At 41.5% G+C, this 23,910-nt stretch overlaps 1 protein-coding gene across 1 annotated transcript; it reads left to right on the top strand.

Annotated features, from left to right (window-relative positions):
- Window positions 1-13,043: 13,043 nt before the first annotated feature.
- On the top strand, window positions 13,044-15,577 carry LOC107804219 (uncharacterized). Its single transcript, XM_075238990.1, has 4 exons — window positions 13,044-13,159; window positions 13,310-13,631; window positions 14,007-14,684; window positions 14,741-15,577. The coding sequence occupies exons 1-4, from the start codon at window positions 13,044-13,046 to the stop codon at window positions 15,575-15,577; spliced, it is 1,953 nt and encodes a 650-aa protein (XP_075095091.1).
- The last annotated feature ends 8,333 nt before the right edge of the window (window positions 15,578-23,910 follow it).

The raw sequence follows: 23,910 nt of genomic DNA, 5'->3' as shown, positions 1-23,910 counted from the left end.
TAGTGTTAGGAAACTACCTTTCTTCATATTCCATCGTGCAATTGATGTAGTACTAAATATCCTTCTCTTATTCTCTCACAGATGGTGAGAACACTCTCTAATGAGATTCCAAACCAGGGAAGAGCTACTCCCCCAGTTGCTAGAGGCCAAGGCAGAGGCCGAGGGAGGGTCCCAGCCCGTGGTAGAGGGTGAGGACGTCCCAGGACTATTCCAGTTATGCCGCCAGTGGATCCAGCAAAGAATCCCATTATTGAGGAGCAGGGTGAGGTACCTGTGGCAGAGCCAGCTCCAGTGGACTTCACATCTGCACTGGGATTTCAGGATGTCATGGGTCATATGCTGCGATTCATGGACAATATGACTCAGGCCGGTTTATTTCCGGAAGACCCAGCCACATCTTAGCGGGCGGGGGAGCAGCACAGACCCCTACCGCGCAGGCTCATGGACAGGCAGCTACACCTAAGCCCAGGCCAGTTGTAGCCGCCGATCCTCAGAAACTATTGGACAGATGGACTAGACTACATCCTCCTGTATTCGGTGGTGAGCGACATGAGGATCAACAGGATTTCATTGATCGTTGCAAATATAGACTGTACAACATGAGGATATTGGAATCCCATGGGGTTGATTTCGCTACTTTTCAGTTAGAGGGTAGAGCCCGTAGATGGTGGCAGTCTTATGCTCTTGGCAGACCAGCAGATTCTTCTCCCATGACTTGGGACAGGTTCACCCGTATCTTCTTGGACAAGTATATTCCACCCTCTTAGAGGGAAGAGTTGCGGTTTCAGTTTGAGCAGCTCCAACAGGGTCAGATGTCAGTGACTGATTATGAGGCGAGGTTTTCTGAATTATCTCGCCATGCACTAATGATACTCCCCACTGAGGTGGAGAGAGTACGAAGGTTTGTAGCCGGTTTACATACTGGTATTCAGGCTACTATGGCTCGAGAGGTTGAGATGGGTACTTCTTATGAGCGAGTTGTGGAGATAGCCCGGAGGATTGAGGGTGTACGTCAGCTGAGGCAAGATCAGATTATGAGAGATAAGCGGTTCAGGTACTCTAGATAGTTTAGAGGTGCTCCGTCCGGGAGCAGAGGTCAGTTCGTGAGGGGACAGTCCAGCAGACCCCCATATCCAGCACCACCACCTTCTCGAGGTGCTCCAGTACGACCTTATTTCAGTGCTATACCAGAGAGTTCTTATCGCCCACCAGCTATTCAGGGTTCTTTCCATGGGTATTCAGGTCCCCAGGGCTAGACACTTAGTCAGCAGCCCATCGCACCGAAGAGTTGTTACGAGTGCGGGGATCCCAGTCACATGCGGAGGTTTTGGCCCCAGGCTTCGGGGTAGACCAGTACAGCAGGGTCAGCAGCCTATGCTTACCAGACCAGTTGCTCCACCAGTAGTCCGACCACCCATAGGTAGAGGACAGGTGGGTAGGGGTCGTCCTAGAGATGGAGGTCAGCCCGGCGGAGGCCAGACAGTTGGCGCTCCAGCTCGGTTCTATGCTTTTCCGGATGGACCAGATGCAGAGGCCTCAGATGCCGTGATTACATGTATTATTTCTGTTTGTGACAAAGATGCCTCAGTATTATTTGATCCAGGATCTACATATTCATATGTGTCATCTCTATTTGCTCCATTCCTGGGTGTTTCTCGTGAGTCCTTGGGTACTCCTGTTTATGTGTCCACTCCTATGGGTGATTCTGTTATTGTGAACCGAATCTACCAGTCCTGTATTATTACATTCTGTGGTTATGAAACTAGAGCAGATCTCCTATTGCTTGAGATGACCAATTTTGAAATTATTCTGGGTATGGACTGGTTATCTCTATATCATGCTATTCTAGATTGTCATGCCAAGACTGTTACCTTGTCTATTCCAGCATTGCCTAAGCTGGAGTGGAAGGGTTCGCCTGTTAGTTCATTTAATCGAGTTATTTCTTTTTATAAAGGCTCAACATATGGTTGAGAAGGGTTGTTTGGCTTATCTAGCCTATGTTCGGGATACTACTGCAGAGACTCCAGCTATTGATTCAGTGCTTGTAGTTCGGGAGTTCCCCGATGTATTTCCGTCAGATCTTCCAGGTATGCCACCTGATCGTGATATTGATTTCTGTACTGACTTGGCTTCAGATACCCAGCCTATATCTATCCCACCGTATCACATGGCTCCGAAAGAATTAAAAGAATTGAAAGAATAGCTTGAAGAGTTACTAGCCAAAGGGTTTGTCAGACCGAGTGTATCGCCTTGGGGTGCACCAGTATTGTTTGTGAAAAAGAAGGATGGAACAATGTGGATGTGTATTGATTATCGCCAATTGAACAAAGTCACTATTAAGAACAAGCACCCCTACCGCGTATTGATGATCTATTTGACCAGTTGTAGGGTGCTAGGGTATTCTCTAAGATTGACTTGAGGTCGGGGTACCATCAGTTGAAGATTCGGGATTCGAATGTTTCGAAGACTGCTTTCCATACTAGATATGGTCATTATGAGTTTTTGGTAATGTCTTTTGGTTTAATTAATGCCCCGGTAACATTTATGGATCTGATGAACAAGGTATTCAGGCCATATATTGACTCATTTGTCATTGTCTTCATTGACGACATTTTGATCTACTCACGTAGTAAGGAGGAGCATGAGCAGCATATGAGAGTAGTGCTTCAGACATTGCGGGAGCAAAAGCTATATGCTAAGTTCTCTAAATGTGAGTTTTGGCTAGAGTCTGTAGCATTTTTGGGACATATCGTATCGGGCGAAGGTATTAAAGTTGATCCCAAAAAGATTGAGGCAATTCAGAATTGGCATCATCCCACTTCGGCGATGGAGATCAGGAGTTTTCTAGGTTTGGCAGGTTATTATCGTCGGTTCGTGGAAGGTTTTTCATCTATTGCAGCACCTTTGACCAAATTAACCCAAAAGGGTGCTCCATTCCGATGGTCCAATGATTGTGAGGTGAGCTTTCAGAAGCTCAAGACATCATTGACTACAACACCAGTGTTAGTGTTGCCTTTCGGTTCGGGGATGTATACAGTGTATTGCGACGCTTCGCGCATTGGCTTGGGTTATGTATTGATGCAGGAAGGGCAAGTTATTGCATATGCTTCACGTCAGCTGAAGCCCCACAAAAAAATTATCCGGTACATGATTTGGAGTTAGCTGCGATTGTTCACGCTCTTAAGATTTGGAGGCATTATCTTTATGGGGTGTCTTGTGAAGTTTACACTGATCATCGCAGTTTGCAGTATTTGTTCAAGCAGAGGGATCTAAATTTGAGGCAGCGCAAATGGCTGGAGTTACAAAAAGATTATGATATTACTATCTTGTATCATCCGGACAAAGCAAATGTGGTTGCAGATTCCTTGAGCAGAAAGGCAGAGAGTATGGGTAGTTTGGCTTTCATTTCAGCAGAGGAAAGGCCATTAGCCTCAGATATTCAATCCTTGGCTAACAGACTTGTGAGGCTGGATATTTTAGAGCCCAGCCGAGTTCTTGCATGTGTTGTGGCCCAATCTTCACTATTTGAGCTGATCAAGGCTCACCGGTATGATGACCCACACCTGGTGGTTCTTCGTGAAACGGTACTACGAGGTGATGCCAAGGAAGTTACTATTAGAGCGGATGGTGTTCTGCGACTCCAGGATCGTCTATGTGTTCCTACTGTGGATGGACTGAGGAAAACTATCCTGGAAGAGGCACACAGTTCTCGATATTCTATTCATCCAGGTGCTACGAAGATGTATCGTGACTTGAGACAGCATTATTGGTGGCGACGAAAGAAAAAGGACATAGTTGAGTATGTAGCTCAGTGTCTAAATTGCCAGCAAGTTAAATATGAGCACCAGAGGCCAGGTGGCCTACTCCAGCAGATGACCATACTAGAGTGAAAATGGGAATGAATTACTATGGATTTTGTAGTTGGGTTGCCGCGGACCTTGAGGAAGTTTGATGCAGTTTGGGTGATTGTTGACAGGTTGAATAAGTTGGCACATTTTATTCCTGTTGTAACTACGTATACTTCAGAGAGGTTGGCCCAGATTTATATTCAGGAGATAGTTCGATTGCACGGTGTGCCAATTTCCATCATATCAGATAGAGGTCCTCAGTTTACTTCACATTTCTGGAGAGCAGTACAGAGTGAGTTGGGGACCCGTGTAGAGCTCAGCACAGCCTTTCATCCGCAGACCGATGGACAGTCAGAGAGGACAATTCAGATTTTGGAGGATATGCTCAGGGCATGTGTGATTGACTTTGGAGGTCAGTGGGATCGTTTCCTGCCTTTGGCCGAGTTTGCTTATAATAACAGTTACCAATCCAGCATCGAGATGGCTCCATTTGAGGCTTTATATGGTCGGCGATATCGTTCACCTATCGGATGGTTTGAGCCAGGTGAGGCTAAGTTATATGGTACTGATTTGGTAAGGGATGCCTTGGAAAAGGTAAAGTTGATTCAGGAGCGACTTCGTACAGCACAGTCCAGACATAAGAGTTACGCGGATCAGAAAGCGCGTGATATATCATTTATGGTAGGTGAAAAAGTTCTCTTGAAGGTTTCGCCGATGAAGGGAATTTTGAGATTCGGGAAGAAGGGCAAGTTGAGCCCAAGGTTTATAGGCCCATTTGAGGTGTTGAAACGAGTTGGGGAGGTTGCTTATGAGCTTGCATTGCCTCCCAGCCTATCGGGAGTTCATCCAGTTTTTCACGTATCTATGCTCCGGAAGTATCATGCTGACCTATCACATGTGTTAGACTTCAACACAGTTCAACTAGATAATAGCTTGGGTTATGAAGAGGAGCTAATTGCCATTGTTGATAAACAGGTTCGCCAGTTGAGATCCAAGAGGATTTCTGCAGTAAATGTCTAGTGGAGGGGCCAACTTGTCGGGGGAGCGACTTGGGAGGCCGAGGAAAACATGGGGAGCAGATATCTAGACTTATTCAGCACTTCAGGTACAATTCTAAACCCGTTCGAGGACGAACGTTTATTTAAGTGGTGGAGAATGTAATGACCCAACCAGTCATTTTAACTTTTAGAACCCTGTTCCCTAAAAATATAACTTCCTGTAGGTGCTTGTAATAATTTATGACTTGCGGGGATGGTTGGTTCGGGATTTGGAAGTGTTTGGGGTGAAACCAGAACACTTGGTTCCTTAAGTTGGCTTTAAAGTGCTAAGTTTGACTTCGGTCAACATTTTGTGAAAACGACCCCGGAATAGAATTTTGATGATTCCAACAGTTCCGTATGGTGATTTTGGACTTAGGAGCGTGTTCGGAATTTTATTTGGAAGTCCGTAGTTAAATTAGGCTTGAAATGGCTAAAACAAGAATTTAAGTTTGGAAGTTTGACCGATGAGTTGACTTTTTGATACCGGAGTCGGAATCCAGTTCCGAAAATTTTCATAGCTCCTTGTGTAATTTATGACTTGTGTGTAAAATTTGAGGTCAATCGGAGTTGATTTGATAGGTTCCGACAATGAATGTAGAAGTTGAAAACTCTTAGTTTCATTAAGCTTGAATTGGGGTATGATTCATGGTTTTAGCATTGTTTGATGTGATTTAGAGGTTCGACTCAGTTTGTATGATGTTTTAGGACTTGTTGGTATATTTGGTTGAGGTCCCGAGGGTCTCGGGTGAGTTTCGGATGGTTAACGGATCAAAAATTTGAGTTAAAAAGCTGCTGTAATTTTTCCTCTTCTGTTGGACATTCTGGGCTGTGATCGAGCCCAGATATCGAGCCAGATATCGAGACCCAAGATCGAGGGTCACAATCGAAGGCTCAAGCTCGATGCCATGATTGAGGCTATGATCGAAGGCCCAACCTCGATACCCTGATCGAGGCCATGACCGAGGTCCAGGCTCGAGCCTGTGATCGACGCCGCGATCGAAGGCAAGGCCCGAGGGCATGATCGAAGGTATGGATCGAGGGCTAGGATCGAGACCCAACCTCGATGCCCTGATCGAAGGCCCAACTTCGATGCCCTGATCGAAGGCACTACCTCGATGCCCTGATCGAAGGCACATGTTTGATGCCGCGATCGAGGCCCAGTTCGAGAACCAGTTCCGAAGGCTGCTGGGCAGTTTTATAAAAAGAGGGCATTCGTCCCATTTGCCATTTTTGACGAACTTGAGCTTGAGCAGAGACGACTTTTGGCAGATTTTCAAGGGAAAAATATTGGGGTAAGTGATTCTAACTCGGATTTGGTCTACATATACAAGTGTATCATTGTTTTTCACAATTTAATTAGTGTTTTGAGATTTGAGATTTGGAAAAGTTTAGAAATCTCATTGAAACGAAATTTTGAGATTTCGGTATCGATTCGGAGTCGGAATTGAGTGAAACTGGTATGGTTGGACTCGTAATTGAATGGGTTGTCAGATTTCATAACATTCGCCGGATTCCGAGATATGGGTCCCGCGGGCGAATTTTTAATTAATTTCAGGATTTTTATTAAAAATATAGTATTTCCTTATAGAATTTATTTCCTATAATTGTTAGTGATTGTATCGAATTATTTTGGCTAGATTCGAGCCAGACAGAGTTGGATAATCGTGGAAAAGGCAAAATTGTGGATTAAATTGGAGCAAGACGAGGTAAGTCTCTTGTCTAATCTTGTGAGGGGGAAATTACCTCATAGGTGATTAAAATTAAATAATTATTGCTAATTGTGGGGGGGGGGGCTACGTACGCACGAGGTGACGAGAGTCCGTGCGTAGCTACTATTAATGCTAAAGTCCGGGTAGTTTAGGACTCAAAGCATGCCTTACTTGTGTAAATTGTATTCTTTAATTTATTTATATTAATTGATATCTATATGAATATATTGTGAATTGTAAGATAAAGATATTAAAGGATGGAAATCTCATAGGCTTGATTGTCTGTTTAAATCAATTAATTGTTATAAGAAATTGTTCTCCTCCCAAATTCATCTTATAATGAATATACTCTCCTACCGGAGGCACATAAGAAAATGTCCTCCTTTCTTGTGGAGAGGGCCGAACGCTTCGGCAGGATAGATGCATCTATGGATCGCGCCGCACGTCCCTCGGCAGTGTACACGACACTCTGGATCGGGCCGTACGTCCTCGGCAGAAATCGTGCTTAATAATAATAATTACACGATACTTTAATAATTTATTTCAGCTTGTGAAGCTAAGTAATAAATTGGAAAATCCTTGGAATTTAATGAATTATTATTCTTGCTTGTTTAGGAATTAATTGTTACTCCTGTAAATGAGATTTAATTGATAAATTGGAATTTATTTGAATTGAAGGAATTTAATTAATATATTGAGAATTGTTACATTTGAAGGAATTTGATTATTTTCGCTGATTAAATAAATTATTTATAAATTCTGTAAATCATGCTGATTTGAATATCCTAATTTTATTTCAATTATTATTGACCCATAGTGAGTGTCAAAGTCGGCCATCTCGTCTCTACCACTTCGAGATTAGGCTTGATACTTACTGGGTACACGTTGTTTACGTACTCATACTACACTTGCTGCACTTTTTGTGCAGGATCTGAGACAGGTACTAGTGGAGGACCTATCATCACATACCCACGTCATCCCGAGGCATAGTGGTGAGCTGCCTTTCTGAGCCGTTCTGCAGCTACCAGTGTCTCTTCTTATATTTATATTCTGTCTATTTCATTTCAGATAGTATTTGGAGTTTTGTATAATCTACTAGATTCTCATGCACTTGTGACACCGGGTCTTGGCACACACACCTTGGTAGAAGTTGGTATTTTATTATTTTTTTGGAATAAAAGTTTAACCAATGTACGTTTGACTTATTAGTTGGCTTGCCTTGCTGTAGTGTTGGGCGCCATCACGACCTATAGGTGAAATTGGGTCGTGACTCTTGTGTTTGCCCATCTTAGTATAACTTTCATGTCCCCTTAGGACATTCCACAGTTAGTAGCTCACTTTGTTCCTAGTATTGTAGTTGCCCATGACGTGGCCTTGTATTGCAGTTTGGGAGTTAATATAGCAGAAACATGTCCAGCTCATAACAAATATTCATTTTGTCTTTACACCTCTAAACATGTATTAACTGTGTTCCTTAGTTAGTGAATTCATTGTGCTAGTTTCCTGACATTGTTGGATAACCATGAGAGATCGCACCCTTCTATATGTTGCTGCAACACTTCCTTTTTCATAAGGGTCCTTAATAGGCTCTCCGTCAAGACCAAATGCAACTTTGGGGTTATCATAGTATCATGTCTGCTTCTTATGTTTTTCCCATCCTCTGGTAGCGTATGGGTACTTTTCAAGTCATAAAATCCATGGTGAACTCATTATGAACATCTACAAACCTTCCATGATTATTTTATAGTGTCTCCCTTGGTTCCTTTACCTTTAAACACTCGGCTTGTAGAATCATTGACTATGTCATTGTCATGTGTGGAGAATTTACTATCCTCAATGTTCCACATCCCTGGGTGGATAGGAGTTAATGGTCTTTCTCCCCGAAGCATCATATCACCCATTAGAACCTTTCTAACCAATGATGTCATTATGATGATTAACCATGCAAGCGCTATTTGTAGTAACCTTTATGTCTCTTAGGATATAACCTCCTGAAATGCCCTTCTCGTTACATTGATGGATTCTTGAATAATTCCAGTCTAATCTCGAACCTCGTTATTCCTGTTTGTAGTAAATCTATCGACATTTGTAGGTTCAAGCATGTCAAAGAAGAAGCATTATTCCATAATCGAACATATTGGGTAGGAACTCTATCATCATATTCATTCTAGCACATCGTAGTTGTGAACAACTAATGTTTGACCACACCCGAAGACTTGATAACTACCATTGTTCACTTCAACTCCTTGGCACAAGACTTGATAACTACCATTGTTCTTCTTTATAAAAGAAAAAACTCACGAAGAAAAAAAAAAGAGAGAAAAAACATTGGAAAGGAATCAGATAAAAAAGAATCATCCATCAAAATACCACAAAAAAGGAACTCATTTTCTTCTTGGGATAGAGAACGAAAACAATCAAGGAAATAGGTCTCCGGTCGTGGTTCAGTTCTTCAATCACTGCTCAAGTTTCATACATCATATTTGTTGCAAAGTTCCAAGGTCGGAAGTTATCTCACTAGTCAAATATTGATGATAATTTGAATTCTACGTTAAAGGTTCATTACTTGCTTTGCCTTCTAAATTTTGTCTCTTATACTCTTTTGAATATTGGATCCATATCTTAATCATTTCTATCCCAATTTTATGTGTCCGATTTGGATTATGTGATAAAGCATGAAATGAATTTGGCTTTATAATTCAGTTTATTTGTTTATATTGAAGGATTAGTTTTTGGAGATGAATTACTAAATAGGTTTAGAATGCATAATATTAAGGGGAATAATGATTGTCTATTTGCATGGTGGCATCTTTTGGTTTATAAAACATTGAATCTACTTCATGACCCATTATATTTGGGTTTTGATTTTTTTAGTTATTTTAAACCAATAAAAATATCTGTGATTTGATCTATCTGCTCTCATGTTGGTATTTAGATTACCATACGGTTTGAAAATTTGAAAAATTGGTGAACAAATAAGATGAGATGTTGGGGTTTTTAGCAAGATCTGGAACGAATTTGACCTTTGAAGTATTATGTCATATGCATATTATTTGAGTGAGCTCATATCAAACTACTGTTTGTTTCATTACCACGTCTGTCGTTTTACTTCAAGGAAAGTATGATTTATTTTGTTAGATCATCTAATAAACTTTTAAATAATTCAAATTTAGATAGTTTTTGTAGAGCTAAGAGGAATTTTGAGAGTTTAGATTTAATTTTTTGGGCCTCAAACGAGCCTACCATTTCGGTATTAGATTGATTCTTATCATGTTACTTTGCTGCAATAGGGGACAAATAAACTTTTCCAAGCCCATTTCCTTTAGTATCCATATGGCGGTATAATAGCGAATAAATAATGCTAACCCATTTTTTCCATAGATAACAAATGTTCATACCTGCTCTAAACTATTGGTACACTTAACCCCCTCAAAAGTACTTCATTCATCAAAATAATTCCATATCCATAAATCATGGCCTGACAACAATCTCAAATGTAGCAAAGAAACAAACAATGAATAAGCAAGTATGCTTTTAGGTGCGCTCTTAATTAATTGAATCATCGTAATTATGTATACGTTCGCGTGACATAATTATGATTCCCAAAATTAAAACTAAGGTATGCGTTCGCGCAACTTTGGGCGAAACAATCTTAAAAATAATAAAGTGTTATTAATTGTGTACACGTATGCGTGACATGATTCGTGACACACCAAACAAAATGAGTACACGTACGCGTGACTCATTTCAAGATAATTTCATAATTACGAATAATCAAGCAATCTAAAAGCGGTAAAAGGTAAAATGCACATAGGTTCTAAAATAAGTAATTAAAACAATTTAAATAAGACAGGTATGATTAAAAGCGACTGTGCTAAAATCACAGAACTCGGGAATGCCTAACACCTTCTCCCGGATTAACAGAATTCTTTACCCGGTCTTCTGGTTTTGCAGACTTTAAACAGAGTCAATTTCCTCGATTTGAGATTTTAAAATAAACTGGTGACTTGGGACACTATAAATTATTCCAAGTGGCAACTCTGATCTAATAAATAATCCCATTTCGATTAATGTCACTTAAATTGGAAAAACTCCCTATCCCTCGGGAAAAAGGAGGTGTGACAGCTCTGGCGACTCTGCTGGGGAGCGGACCCAGAATCTCTGGTTCATGGTTCAGAATTTGAGCTTGTAATGTGATATATACTTGGCTTTATTGATTTGATGTTATTATTGTATTTTTGGGCCTAATGTGCTAATTACCGCTTTGATATTATTTGAATTGTATTAAATTGTCTTCTTACGCCTCCCTTCTGAGTATTCTGAATTTATGGTGCACACGTGCGCGTGACCCACTTTTCAGTTAGAAGTCATACCAATTAGAACGAGGTTGCGTCAGTAACTAGGCCGGTTAGACTTTCGTGCTCCCGGTATATTGCTCCCACCTCGGCTCGAGTTGCCCGCTTGGGTAAACCATGTCTAGAACACGCCCCCAGGTTTAAACCTAGAATAGCATAGCCTCATGCAGGATCCCTAGTAGGGATGTTTGTTTGCATCATGTGCATTTGACTTTGGGGACTCAACACAGGGGTTGGGTCCGTCTAGGACAGGTGTACCTGAGAATTACATGACCATCCCGATGCATCTTATGTGCTACTTGTGTATTATGTTTTATTTGGTTTGTGCATGTTGACTGATTTCTGAAAATAAAATAAAAATATAAAAATATTGAGGAAAACCAGAAAGAAGAAAATATGAGGGAGAAAATTTACCTGGTTTTCGAAAATCTCAGTATTTACTCCAAAAAGTATAAGCCTGAATTTTTCAAAAAAGTGTCATCCTATTCCTGAAATATTTACTAACTACACGGGTCTGATTCTCACCGGATGTGAGATACGTAGGCAACCTTCATAGGGTTCGGCCCCATTTTTACAAAAAAAAACTAAAAAAAAGAAATGTGTCTAGTGTTTTACCAGAGCCTGAGCCCAAAAGGCCCACAAAAGGCTGCATGTTCAAGCCTTTGATGATAAAATCCAAGAACGGTTGGCCTGGGGTGAAAGGGAAAAGGGATACAAAGCAACTATTCATGCCTTAGAAGAAAGGCTAAGAAACCTCAATTTTGAGAAAGACTTGCAAGAACAAGAAGCCGAAGGGGAAAAGAAGAGTTTGATCCGCAAAAATGAAGCCCTTCGTGCCCAACTTCAACAGATGAAGAAAGCCTCTGAAGTGCCAGTGAGAAGTTGGAAAGACCAGAGAACCATTGCCAATCTGATGAAAAATGTGCAAGATTATGATTCCCTCTTGGCAAAGACTGAAAAGGCGTTGGACAAAGCCAAGGAAAAGATCGTACAGTTAAATGAGAAGGCCGAATCAAGTAAGGATCGCCAAGTAACAAAATTTGAAGAAGAGAGGGCTCAATTCGAGAGAGAGAGAGAGAAGGCCCATTGGGTACGTTCAGAAGCTGAGCTCCATGCACAGTTGGAAGAAATGAGAAGGTACAATAGAGAATACCAGCATGCAGATTTTGATAGGGAGATGGCTTAGGCGAGACTCGAGCAGGCTAGACTTCGGGCTCAGTTGGAGTCAGCCTTAGATCGCGAGGGCCACATAAGGGAGATAACCACCACTCGCCAGCAGCAGTTACAAGATCGAGACCAGATTTTTTAGTACTTTAGAGAGCAAGTCCATGATTTGGCTGTTTATACCGCTCAAAGTTATGTGAATTTCCAAGGGATGGATTATGAGAAGTTTCTGGAGCATGCACCTACTTTTCTCGTCATCTTGCAGAAGAGTTAGAAAGGATGTACCGTACATTAGGGGGTCAACCAGGGCAAGCCCCACCATGAGCATATGTTCCAGTGGTTGAAAGCAAGAAGATTCTGGAGTTGAAATATAGTCGTAGGTGTTAGAACCTTTCATGTAGTAGTTATGTTTTAGTTTGAGTCATTGTTGAATCTTTAAAATCATTGTCTTTTAGTCTTGTCAGAGTCTGGTAAGTCATTTTCAATGTAATGTCCTTTTTGTTATTGTATTATTTTGTTTTGTTAAAACAAAAAAGACTATTATTATTTCCCCCTGAACTACGTAATGGTCTGATTCATGGGGCGTCATGATATGTAGGCAATCCTCATCGGATGCGATTATAACCATAATTAATCTGGAAAAAAAGAGAAAAATAAAATAAAATAAAAAGAGCGTTAAATTCAAAATGAAAATAAACCAATAAATCAATAAGCCGAGATGAAGCATGAAGCCTTCCAAGATCATTTTAGAAATGAAAATGGCATTAGGTGCATGACATATAATGTGTGATTAATATCTGCAAAATGCCTAACTCTAACACGTTTGTTGTTTGTCATTTTAAAAGATAAAGTTAAACAGAGGTGGTTGGTTTGTGGTTTAAACTGGCGACTCACCCTTACAATACGAGATCAAAAGAAAAAAGTAGAATGGCAAACAACAGTGAGAATGAGTCAGATAATGATGATGTCCATGGACAATTGGTTGAACTAGGTTTAGGACTGGTTGAAGAAGTAAGAGTCTTGAAACAACAATTGGCAGAGATGTACCAAGCCTGAGTGAATGGACATGCACCGCCGCCTTCGGATAATCGTCATAATGTATCAGTTGCAAATCAAGTGCCCATCTCCATAACAAGTAACCCATTGTACCAACCTGAATTTAGTCTGAGCATTAACCTTCCCACTATCCCCAGTACCTCCATTCCACGTCCTCCAACCGCACCCCTCAGAAATGACCCACCTACTGTACCCATTGTCCCTACTTTCACTGTTCCTCAACCGACTCTTGCTCAAAAGTCCAACAATGATCCACAACTGAATGCTCATGATGCCCAACATTGCTCTCTAGAACTGGCTTTCAAGATTCCAGATTCATACAAGCATACTCCTCAGAACGTGTTCCCAATTGAGATCGCAAAGCCCGACAAGAATATGGAACAAGAGGAAATGATAAAAAAAATGAAGAGCCTGGAACAAACCATGAGAAACATACAAGGTTTGGGAGGCCACAAGAGTGTTTCTTTTAACGATCTATGCATGTTCCCCCATGTTCATTTGCCACCCGTCTTCAAGACCCCCAAGTTTGACAAGTATGATGGGCATGGTGATCCCATTGCCCATTTGAAGAGGTATTGCAACCAATTAAGGGGAGCAGGGGGCAAAGAAGAATTATTCATGGCTTATTTTGGGGAAAGTTTGACAGGAATTGCTTCAGAGTGGTTCATAGATCAAGACATATCTCACTGGCACGTTTGGAACGACATGGCTCAAGATTTTGTCCCACAGTTTCAGTACAATATTGATATAGTTCCTGACCGCTACTCTCTCATCAACATAAAGAAGAAACCAACAGAAAGCTTCAGAGAATATGCAATCAAGTGGAGAGAGCAGGCTGCTAGCGTCAAACCACCAATGAAAGAGGCAGAAATGATTGACTATTTTCTCCAAGCTCAGGATCCTGATTACCTCCATTACATGTTGGCCTCCATTGGTAAACCTTTCACTGAGGCGATTAAGATTGGTGAAATAGTTGAGAATGGAATGAAGTCGGGCAAAATTGTGAGCCAGGAAGCCCTTAAGGCGGCCATGCAAGCAATTCAAACCAGGTCAGACAGTTTCGGAAATCGAAAAAAGAAAGAGGAAGGATCCATGATGGCATCTGGGTTCAAGGGAATTCAAAGAGGAATAGTTCCTTCTTATGTGCAATTCCAACAAGGACAATCCAATTCTCCTCAACATTACTATCCACCTCAGGGTCCCCGGTACTCAGTTACCCCACAACAATACATAGTGTTTAATGCTCAGGCTTATGCTAGGCCTCTCAATCACCTGCAATGGAGGGCACCTATTCCACAAGGATCCCGTCAACTCCGATCGAATTTTCAGGCGCCATATAATCCTCGTCCCCGACAAGAATATGTGAGAGAACAGGAGCCCAATAAAGCGTTCACCCCAATTGGGGAATTATATACAAGCCTATATCGAAAGTTGATGCAGTTGAAGGTTATTGAACCTATCATGCCGCGTTATGTGAATCCAAATTCAATGGTTTTGACTCCAATGCAAGATGTGAGTATCACTCTAACACCCAAGGTCATAGTATCAAAAATTGTTGGACATTAAAGAAAGCCATTGAAAATTTGATTGAAGCAAAGGCAATTGTGGTAACAAACAATGAGGATACTCCTAATATCACAAACAATACGCTCCCAGCTCATGATAATACACATTTTATTATGATGGTTTGTGATGATCGGGATTATAAGCAGTCTGGCAAGACAGAGATGGTTGTTGGAACCATAGAGCAAGAACCAAAAGTGATAGTGAGCCCGCCGCAATTGGCACCGTTGATTGTGAAAGGTGCGAGTTCTAGTTTGAACTTGGCAGGTTCTGAAAAAATGATTCTCTATGTCCCTGGAAAAACAAAAAAGGTTGAGGTTCAATTGGGTGGGCCAAAACTTTACATCCCCGGGGGAATTCAAAAGATCATTCCGAATAATGGTTTGAGAAATATAACAGAGCCAGTTGTGATCCGACCTATTGCACAACTCCCAGTGACAAACACAAAAGCTATTCCCTGGAATTATAACAAGACTGTTATAACATATAAAGGAAAAGATATAGTTGAAGAAATAGATGAAATGGGGGGCTTGACCCACTCTGGAAGGTGTTATTCACCAGAGGAATTGAGAAAAGCTAAGCAAGACATGGAAAGTCACTTACCAGTGAAAGAACCCGTTGCAGAAAAAGAAGCGGAGGAATTTCTTAAGAAGATGAAAATGCAAGACTACTCAATCACTGACCAACTAAGGAAAACTCCTGCTCAGATATCTTTGTTATCTCTGCTTTTGCATTTAGAAGAGCATCGCCGTGTGTTGATCAAAACTCTGAACGAGGCATATGTCTCAGAAAAGACAATGGTGAATCAGCTAGAAAAAATGGCTGAAAAATCTTTGAAGTAAATAGAATTACTTTCAGCGATGATGATTTTCCTGAGGAAGGGGTTGGCCACAATAGAGCTTTGTATCTTATGGTCAAATGTGAAGGGCACAACGTAAAAGGAGTCACGATTGACGGAGGCTCAAGTGTAGATGTATGTCCTCTTTCTACTCTACAACAGCTGAACATTGACACTAACAGAATTTGAACTAGTAATGTCAGCATCAGAGCTTTTGATGGTTCAAGAAGAGACACTATTGGGGAAATCGAACTCACCATGACAATCGGCCCGGTTGATTTTAACATTGTCTTTCAAGTGTTGGACATGAAAACTTCCTATAATTTTCTTCTGGAAAGGCCGTGGATCCATATGGCCAGAGCTATACCATCAACCCTACATCAAATGGTCAAATTCGAATGTGACATGCAAGAAATTATTGTTCATGAGGAGGACAACTCATCCGTCTATAAAGACCCATCCATTCCATATATCGAGGCCAAGGAAGGATGTGAATCCATCATATATCAAGCATTTGAGGTGATTGAGGTGGACCAAGTAGAAGAAGGAAAACCAATTCTGCATCCCCGTCTTTCAGCCACATCTATGATGGTAGCTTCGCTGATGTTGAGGAACGGCTATGAACCAGGAAATGGATTAGGATCCTCTCTGCAAGGAATTGTGAACCCCATTACTCCCTTTTCGAATAAAGATACCTTTGGCTTGGGTTTTAAACCAACACCAGCTGACATAGATAGAGTCAAGGCCCGCAAAAAGAATGGTTGGAATCTGTCCAAACCAATCCCTCATATTGCCTACTCTTTTGTCAAGCCACAATTTGAAGAAGTCCAAAATCCTTCTACTCGGGATGACATCGATGAAGTTTTCCAGGGTCTCAAGGAGATTTTCTATGAGATTAATATGGTTCAAGTTGGGGAGGGCCCTAGTCGTGTAAGTGTTCAGTTGATTGGTCCAGATACCTCGCTCATCAACTGGGAAACAACTCCTCTTCCCATCAGGAAGGAGTCTTGGTATCCTGTTTTGTTATTTTTTCTGTATTTGGATTATTTTAAGGATTATAATCCAAATATTTTAGTTTAATTGCTTTGCTTTGATGTTAACCCTTCTATCCTTTTTAATTCAATGAAATGAAGTTCCGGTTTCATAGTAAAATTTTGTCTTTTCATTTCCCTAATTTTTGTTAATTTCTTATCATTTTCAGTTTCGTTAATGTTGGTTTTAAAAACATGATATGCACGCGGAATTCATGCCCAGATCTTAAAAAGCTATCTAATCTCGAAATAATGAATCAAAAAGTTGAGTATAACGAAGATGAGGCTCTTAAGGAAATAAAAAGGGAATTGGATCAATTTGAGAATAAGCCTAAGACTAACTTAAATGAAACTAAGGTAATTAACCTGGGAAGTCCTGAAGAAACCATAGAAACAAAAAGAAGCATTCATACTGAACAAAAGACGAGAGATGCCATAATTCAAGTTTTGTTCGAGTACAGAGATGTATTTTCTTGGTCGTATGATGACATGCCGGGTTTGAGTGCCGATTTAGTGGTCCATTAGCTTCCCACATATCCTAATTTTCCACCAATCCAGCAAAAACAAAGGATGTTTAAGACAAACATGAGTGATAAGATTAAAGAAGAAATCACGAAGCAACTAAGTGCAAATGTGATCAGGGTCGTCCGATACACTACATGGTTAGCAAATGTTGTGCCAGTGCCAAAGAAGGATGGGAAAATCAGAGTTTGTGTTGACTATAGGGATTTAAACAAAGCAAGTCCAAAGGACAACTTTCCCTTACCCAACATTCATATCCTTGTTGACAATTGTGCTAAACATGAGATCCAATCTTTTGTGGATTGTTATGCCGGATATCACCAAATTCTGATGGATGAAGAAGATGCAAAAAAGACCGCCTTCACAACTCCATGGGGAACTTATTGTTATAGGGTCATGCCATTCGGTTTGATGAATGTAGGGGAAACTTACATGAGAGCCATGACTACCATATTCCATGACATGATGCACAAAGAGATTGAAGTGTACGTTGATGATGTGATCATTAAGTCGAGAACACAAGCTGACCATGTGCAAGACTTGAAAAAGTTCTTTGAAAGGCTACGAAGGTACAATCTCAAACTCAATCCAGCCAAATGTGCATTTGGAGTTCCTTCTAGGAAGTTTTTGAGTTTTATAGTTAGTCGAAGAGGCATTGAGTTAGATCCCTCCAAGATAAAGACCATTCGAGAGTTGCCTCCCCCGAAGAACAAAACAGAAGTCATGAGTTTACTTGGGAGGTTGAACTACATCAGCAGGTTCATCACGCAGCTTACAACCACATGTGAGCCTATTTTTAAGTTTTTGAAAAAGAACGCCGCTATCAAGTGGACAGATGGGTGCCAAGAAGCTTTTGATAAGATCAAGGAATATTTGTCAAATTCCCCTGTTTTGGTCCCCGCCGGAACCTGGTAGGCCTCTGTTTTTATATCTGTCAGTAATGGATAATTCCTTTGGTTGTGTTCTGGGTCAACATGATGCCACAGGCAAAAGGGAACAAGCAATATATTATTTGAGCAAAACGTTCACCACTTATGAGGCCAAATACACTCTTTTGGAAAGGACATGTTGCGCCTTAACCTGGGTCGCCCAAAAGCTTAGGCATTATCTTTTGGCCTATACAACTTACCTCATATCCCGAATGGATCCCCTGAAGTACATATTTCAGAAGCCGATGCCAACTAGCAGATTGGAAAATCTTGCTCACAGAGTTTGATATTGTTTATGTCACTCGCACTGCCATGAAGGCACAAGCTTTGGCTGATCATCTGGCAGAAAACTCGGTTGATGATGAGTATGAATCTTTGAACACATATTTCTCAGATGAAGAGGTTAATTTAGTTGGAGAAATAGTCCAAGATGACAGTCAAATTTGGAAACTATACTTTGATGGGGCTGTCAACATCAAAGGCGTAGGGATAGGGACAATTCCGGTATCACCTACTGGGCAACATTACCCTGCCATGGTGCGACTTCATTTTTTCTGTACAAACAACATAGCAGAATATGAAGCTTGCATCATGGGTCTAAACATGGCAATAAACCTAAATGTGCATGAACTGTTGGTGATGGGAGATTCAGATTTGTTTATTCGGCAGGCTCAAGGTGATTGGGAGACTCGAGACATCAAGCTCATTCCATATAGACAATGTGTGGAGGATCTTAGCAAAAGGTTCAAGTCCATCGAATTCAGGTACATTACTAGGTTTCACAATGAATTAGCTGATGCCTTGGCCACCCTGGCCTCAATGCTTCCATATCCGGGTAATACTCACATTGACCCATTAGAAATTCAAATTCGGGATCAACATTGTTATTGCAATACAATTGAAGCAGAACCAGATGGTGAACCATGGTATCGTGATATTAAATAGTTTCTAAAAACAAGAGAATATCTTGAACATGCTAATAGGGGTCAAAAGAGAACTATTAGGCGACTCTCTCATGGTTTCTTTTTTAGTGAGGAAATCCTATACAAAAGAACTCCGGATTTGAATTTGTTGAGATGTGTGGATGCCAAAGAAGCTAAAATGATTATGAATGAGGTGTATTCGGGAGTTTGTGGTCCGCACATGAATGGATATGTTCTAGCAAAGAAAATCCTTTGGGCAGGATATTATTGGCTTACTATGGAACGAGATTGCTTTCGTTTTGTTCGCAAGTGCCACCAGTGTGTTACACCCTATATTTTCGTATGTAAAAATGCGTCGTAAGCAAACTAATGTAGGACAAAAAAATGAGACAATATTTAAAAGTATATAAAGTAAGTTAATCATGTTACCTCTGAGGTTACAAATATTGAAGATCATGAACAACAAGTACAAAGAGGGTTGGACAGTTCAGAAGCTAAAGCAATTAAATAAAACAATGTTTCATCGAAAGTCGACAAGTTGGGAATGTTATAACATGTACCTTTGGGGTGAGACTAGGGTGATTAACATGATAAAGAGATTATGTTATGATTTATATTAGTCGTATTACATCCGTGTGTTATGTTTTTAAGTCAAGCGAGTTGTGGAACAAAAGTCGATGAAAGTCATCACAAGTTACATTCATAAGTTTTACTGAAACTTTGGGTCAACTGTAACTGCAATTTTCTCCCAATATACTTAGAGTTATGGTGTGTTCCACCCATCAAATTAAAGATCTATGAGTCTATTTTCCAACGCATTAAACCATTTGTCAATACGACATCGGAGTAGAGAGATATATGCATTTTTGCGATACTGCGCAAGCTGCTAGGTGACAAGTAGGTGTGTCACCTACTTGCTTAAATGAAAGCCCAAAAATGGGCCATTTCGGGTCGTCCAAAGAGGCCTTTTAAGGGCCTATTTTCTTCATATATTAGACTCAAAATAGAGCATAATAATCAGACATAAGCTCTGCAAAGAATCCTCCCAAAAATTTTCCACAAACCCTAATTGATTTTCTCTCCCTTTCAAGTTCCAATTGGAGGTAAAACTTAGAGTTTGAAGAACCAAGATAGGAGCTGAGTTATCCAACAAATAAGGTGAGTTTACTGCTCTCTTTCATCCATTTTTTCTTCTGTAAATTCATGGTAAGTCGTTCTATACTTGTAAGAACTCACGGGATGGTGATCGGAAGCCGTGAGTTCGAGTTATTCACTTGTAGCGGACTGTTTTGTGGACTGTTTTGTGTTGCTGTTGGGCTGCGTGTTTTATTACAATTTTGTGGAGTTTTGGAGGAGGAAGGGGGTTTATAAACACCATATAAATGTAGGGTGGTTGGCTGGTCGTTCGTCATAACATTTTCGGGTCGTTTGACACTACTACGGTGGTCGTTTTGTGTACGAAGAGATTGGGGTGTGTTGGGCTGTTTTGTAGTATTTGATGGTGTATATAGGGCTGGAAAATGATGTATATATGTTGTTATTGTTCTGTCCTTGTATTGTTGGTGTTATCTTGAAGTTGGAGGAAGGGCATATTATAGGGGAGATGCTGCCCGTTTTAATACAAAATAGGTTTGTCGTTCGTTGTGCGATAGTTGTACCTTTCGTAACTTAACGATAGTATTATTATCATTCTTGTAGATTAAGGTGCGAAGAGGTGAGTTCAACTTGGTGATTGAAAAGATTGTGATAAGGTATGTTAAGGCTAAGCCTTCCTTCATTTTGGCATGATCTCGTAGCTACATGTGTTAGTAATGAGACAAAAAGAGAAGTTCATATTCATGAATTTATTCACACTATTCTAGTCTCATAAGTTACAATATTATTCCTTATCGAGACTCTATATTCAATTTTAGTATTGTCTTCTTTCAGTCAAGAGAGCAGCAAGCCTATATATACAGTATTACAGTATTTTCATTACCATCGAGCTATAATCGATGGGCAGGCCCCTATTGGGCAACCTCTGATCAGATGGAAAGTTATATACCGAGCCTACTGTGGCCGAGCGCCTATGAGCGAGCCCAGCATGGTCGAGATACATAGCCTAGTATGGCCGAGCGCCTATAAGCGAGCCTACTATGGCAGAGCAGTTATATATACCGAGCCTTATAAGGCCGTACAATTATTTTACTTACTATATTGAAGGAGTTGAGTCAGTATCAGCAGGTAAGTATATCTCCAGATCATCTTTGACTCCCAGTTAATTTCAGTTATCATATTATCAGTTCAGTTTCAGATTTCAGTTATTTTATTGCCTTACATACTCGGTACATTATTTCGTACTGACGTCCCTTTTTTGGGGGCGCTGCATTTCATGCGTGCAGGTTCAGACAGACAGACGGGTAGACCTCCTCAGTAGGTGTTTTCCGAGTTCCGCCTGATCGGTAAGCTCCACGTCTTTCGGAGTTGCCAGGACTAGAGTTTTGTGTACATCTTATGTATATCTGTATATATGTTATGGGTAGGTCGGGGCCCTGTTCCGATCACAGTACATCTATCAGTAGAGGCTTGTAGGCATATCCTGTTGGTTAGTGCAGTATGTTGGGTTTGTATAAATTGGTGGTTTGTCAGCTGTAGTAGCTATGACGGCCTTGTCGGCCTAGCTTTATATTGATATTTAGTTAGTGCTAGTTTCCATTCAGTTTTATATTTTGCTTCGCAAATTGTCTTGCAAGGTGGCCCCATGGCCAAAGTATGACATTATGTGTTCAGAGTCCCTTAGTCGCAATTTGGTACGCCAGGTTAGGTGAGGCACGGGGTGCTTGTCTCGCTCCTAGGTTCGGGGCGTGACAAACTTGGTATCAGAGCAGTTCTGTCCTAGGGAGTCTACAAGCCGTGTCTAGTAGGGTCTTGTTTGTAGATGTGTTGTGCACCACATTATATAAGCAAGGAACTACAGGGCATTTAGGAGTTGGTTACACTTCTTTGAAATCTAAATCGTGCTATAGAACTGAGTTATAGGAAATTTGAATTAAACTTATGTGTTGGTGTTTGCATGCACAGATGACGGTGACTAGGAAGACTACGGCTAGCCAGAGGAGAGATACAGTAGTAGGTGAGGGGACCAACAGGGTACCCCCAGTAGATGGGGCCCAGTCTGAGGCTCAAGGGGAGACCCCTACTCAGCCATTACCGGCTCCTCCACTAACTACGGAGATTCCTAGGAAACCGCACATCCAGTTCCCCCTCCACTTCCATCAGATCAGGACTTAAGGAGTGCGGTGCATTTGTTGACACAGTTGGTAGCTACCCAGCAACATGCTAGGGCATCAGCTAGTGCAGGAACTTCTGAGGGGTCTGGGAGTTCAAGGGTCCGAGAGTTTATTGCTTTGAGTCCCCCAGAGTTCACGGGGACAGATCAGAGGGAGGACCCGCAGGATTTCATAGATCAGCTTCACAGGATCTTTCGTGTTATGCATGCCACGGAGAAAGAGGCAGTTGAGCTAGCAGCTTTTCGACTCCGAGATATAGCCATCCTTTGGTATGAGGGATGGGAGAGGTCCAGGGGACGTGATACACCTCCAGCTATTTGGGAGAATTTTTCAGATGCTTTCCTTGACCAGTACTTACCGCGGGAGATCCGACAGGCTCGAGTCAATCAGTTTCTAGCCCTCAAGCAGGGTAATATGAGTGTTCGAGAGTATAGTCTCCGTTTTGACTCATTGGCCAGATATGCACCATCCATAGTTTCTACTATGCGGGACAGGATTCACAGGTTTATAGCAGGGTTAGCCCCAGAGTTAACCGAGGCATGTGCCACCGCTGCATTGCAGGATAGTATGGATATCTCCCGGATTCAGGCATTCGCCCAGAATATAGAAAGGGGTAGGCGTCGGCAGCAGGGTACAGAGAGGGCTGAGCAAGGGCAACGTAAGAGGATGAGATTTCCCAGGTCTCAGGAGCAATCTCAGGGTAGTTATAGGACCCAGTACTTCGGACGGACACCTAGGCCTCCGCCACCTCAGTTACAGGGTTACGGGTATGACCGCTATACTCAGTCAGGACCAGGTGAGAGCTCACGGGCATCGGGTTTGCAGCGACAACGAGGTTCTGCGCAGACATGGTCATTTCCTCCGCGGTGTGACATCTATGGTAGAGGACACTTGGGTCAATGCCGAGCAGGTTCTGATGCTTGTTATACATGTGGGCGTCCGGGGCATATGATGCGAGATTGCCCAAATAGAGATTCTGGGGGAATGGCACAACCAGCGAGTTCAGCAACAGGATCGTCTATGTCCGTGCATCCTTCAAGGCGTGAGTCTCAGTCTTCGGCTAGTAGAGGTCGAGGCAGAGGTAGAGGTTCCAGTTCAAGTGGTAATCAGAACCGTATCTATGCTTTAGCGGGTCGACAGGACCAGGAGTCTTCACCAGACGTTGTGACAGGTATATTAACCATTTGCTCTCACGATGCTTATGCTTTGATAGACCCAGGATCTACTTTATCGTATATTACCCCATTTGTCGCGAGGAAGTTTGGTATAGTGCCTGAAATACTAAGTGATCCTTTTGCGGTATCTACACCGGTCGGAGAATCGATTATTGCTAGACGGGTTTACCGAGGTTGTACGGTGACAATTTGTAGTCGTCAGACCTCAGCTGACCTAGTTGAGCTAGAGATGATGGACTTTGATGCTATCATGGGCATGGACTGGTTGGCAGCTTGCTATGCCACAGTTGATTGCCGAGCAAAGGTAGCCAAATTTCATTTTCCGGGTGAGCCAGTCCTTGAATGGGTAGGTAATACACCAACACCCAGAGGTAGGTTTATTTCCTATCTGAAGGCGAGGAAAATGATCGCAAAAGGGTGCATTTATCATATTGTGCGAGTTAGAGATGCAGATGCTGAGATACCTACACTTCAGTCTATTCCCATAG

This window comes from Nicotiana tabacum, chromosome 19, assembly GCF_000715075.1.
Source record: "Nicotiana tabacum cultivar K326 chromosome 19, ASM71507v2, whole genome shotgun sequence".
In the NCBI taxonomy this organism is placed as follows: domain Eukaryota; kingdom Viridiplantae; phylum Streptophyta; class Magnoliopsida; order Solanales; family Solanaceae; genus Nicotiana; species Nicotiana tabacum.
This window is presented reverse-complemented; position numbering and strand designations above follow the sequence as displayed.

Excerpts from the sequence above, each read along its gene's own strand:
- LOC107804219 (XM_075238990.1), top strand. The coding sequence starts at position 13,044 with ATGGCAAACAACAGTGAGAATGAGTCAGATAATGATGATGTCCATGGA. Across the intron at positions 13,160-13,309 it reads AAACAACAATTGGCAGAGAT|TACCTCCATTCCACGTCCTC; the intron begins GTACCAAGCCTG and ends CACTATCCCCAG. Across the intron at positions 14,685-14,740 it reads TTTTGACTCCAATGCAAGAT|AAAGCCATTGAAAATTTGAT; the intron begins GTGAGTATCACT and ends TGGACATTAAAG.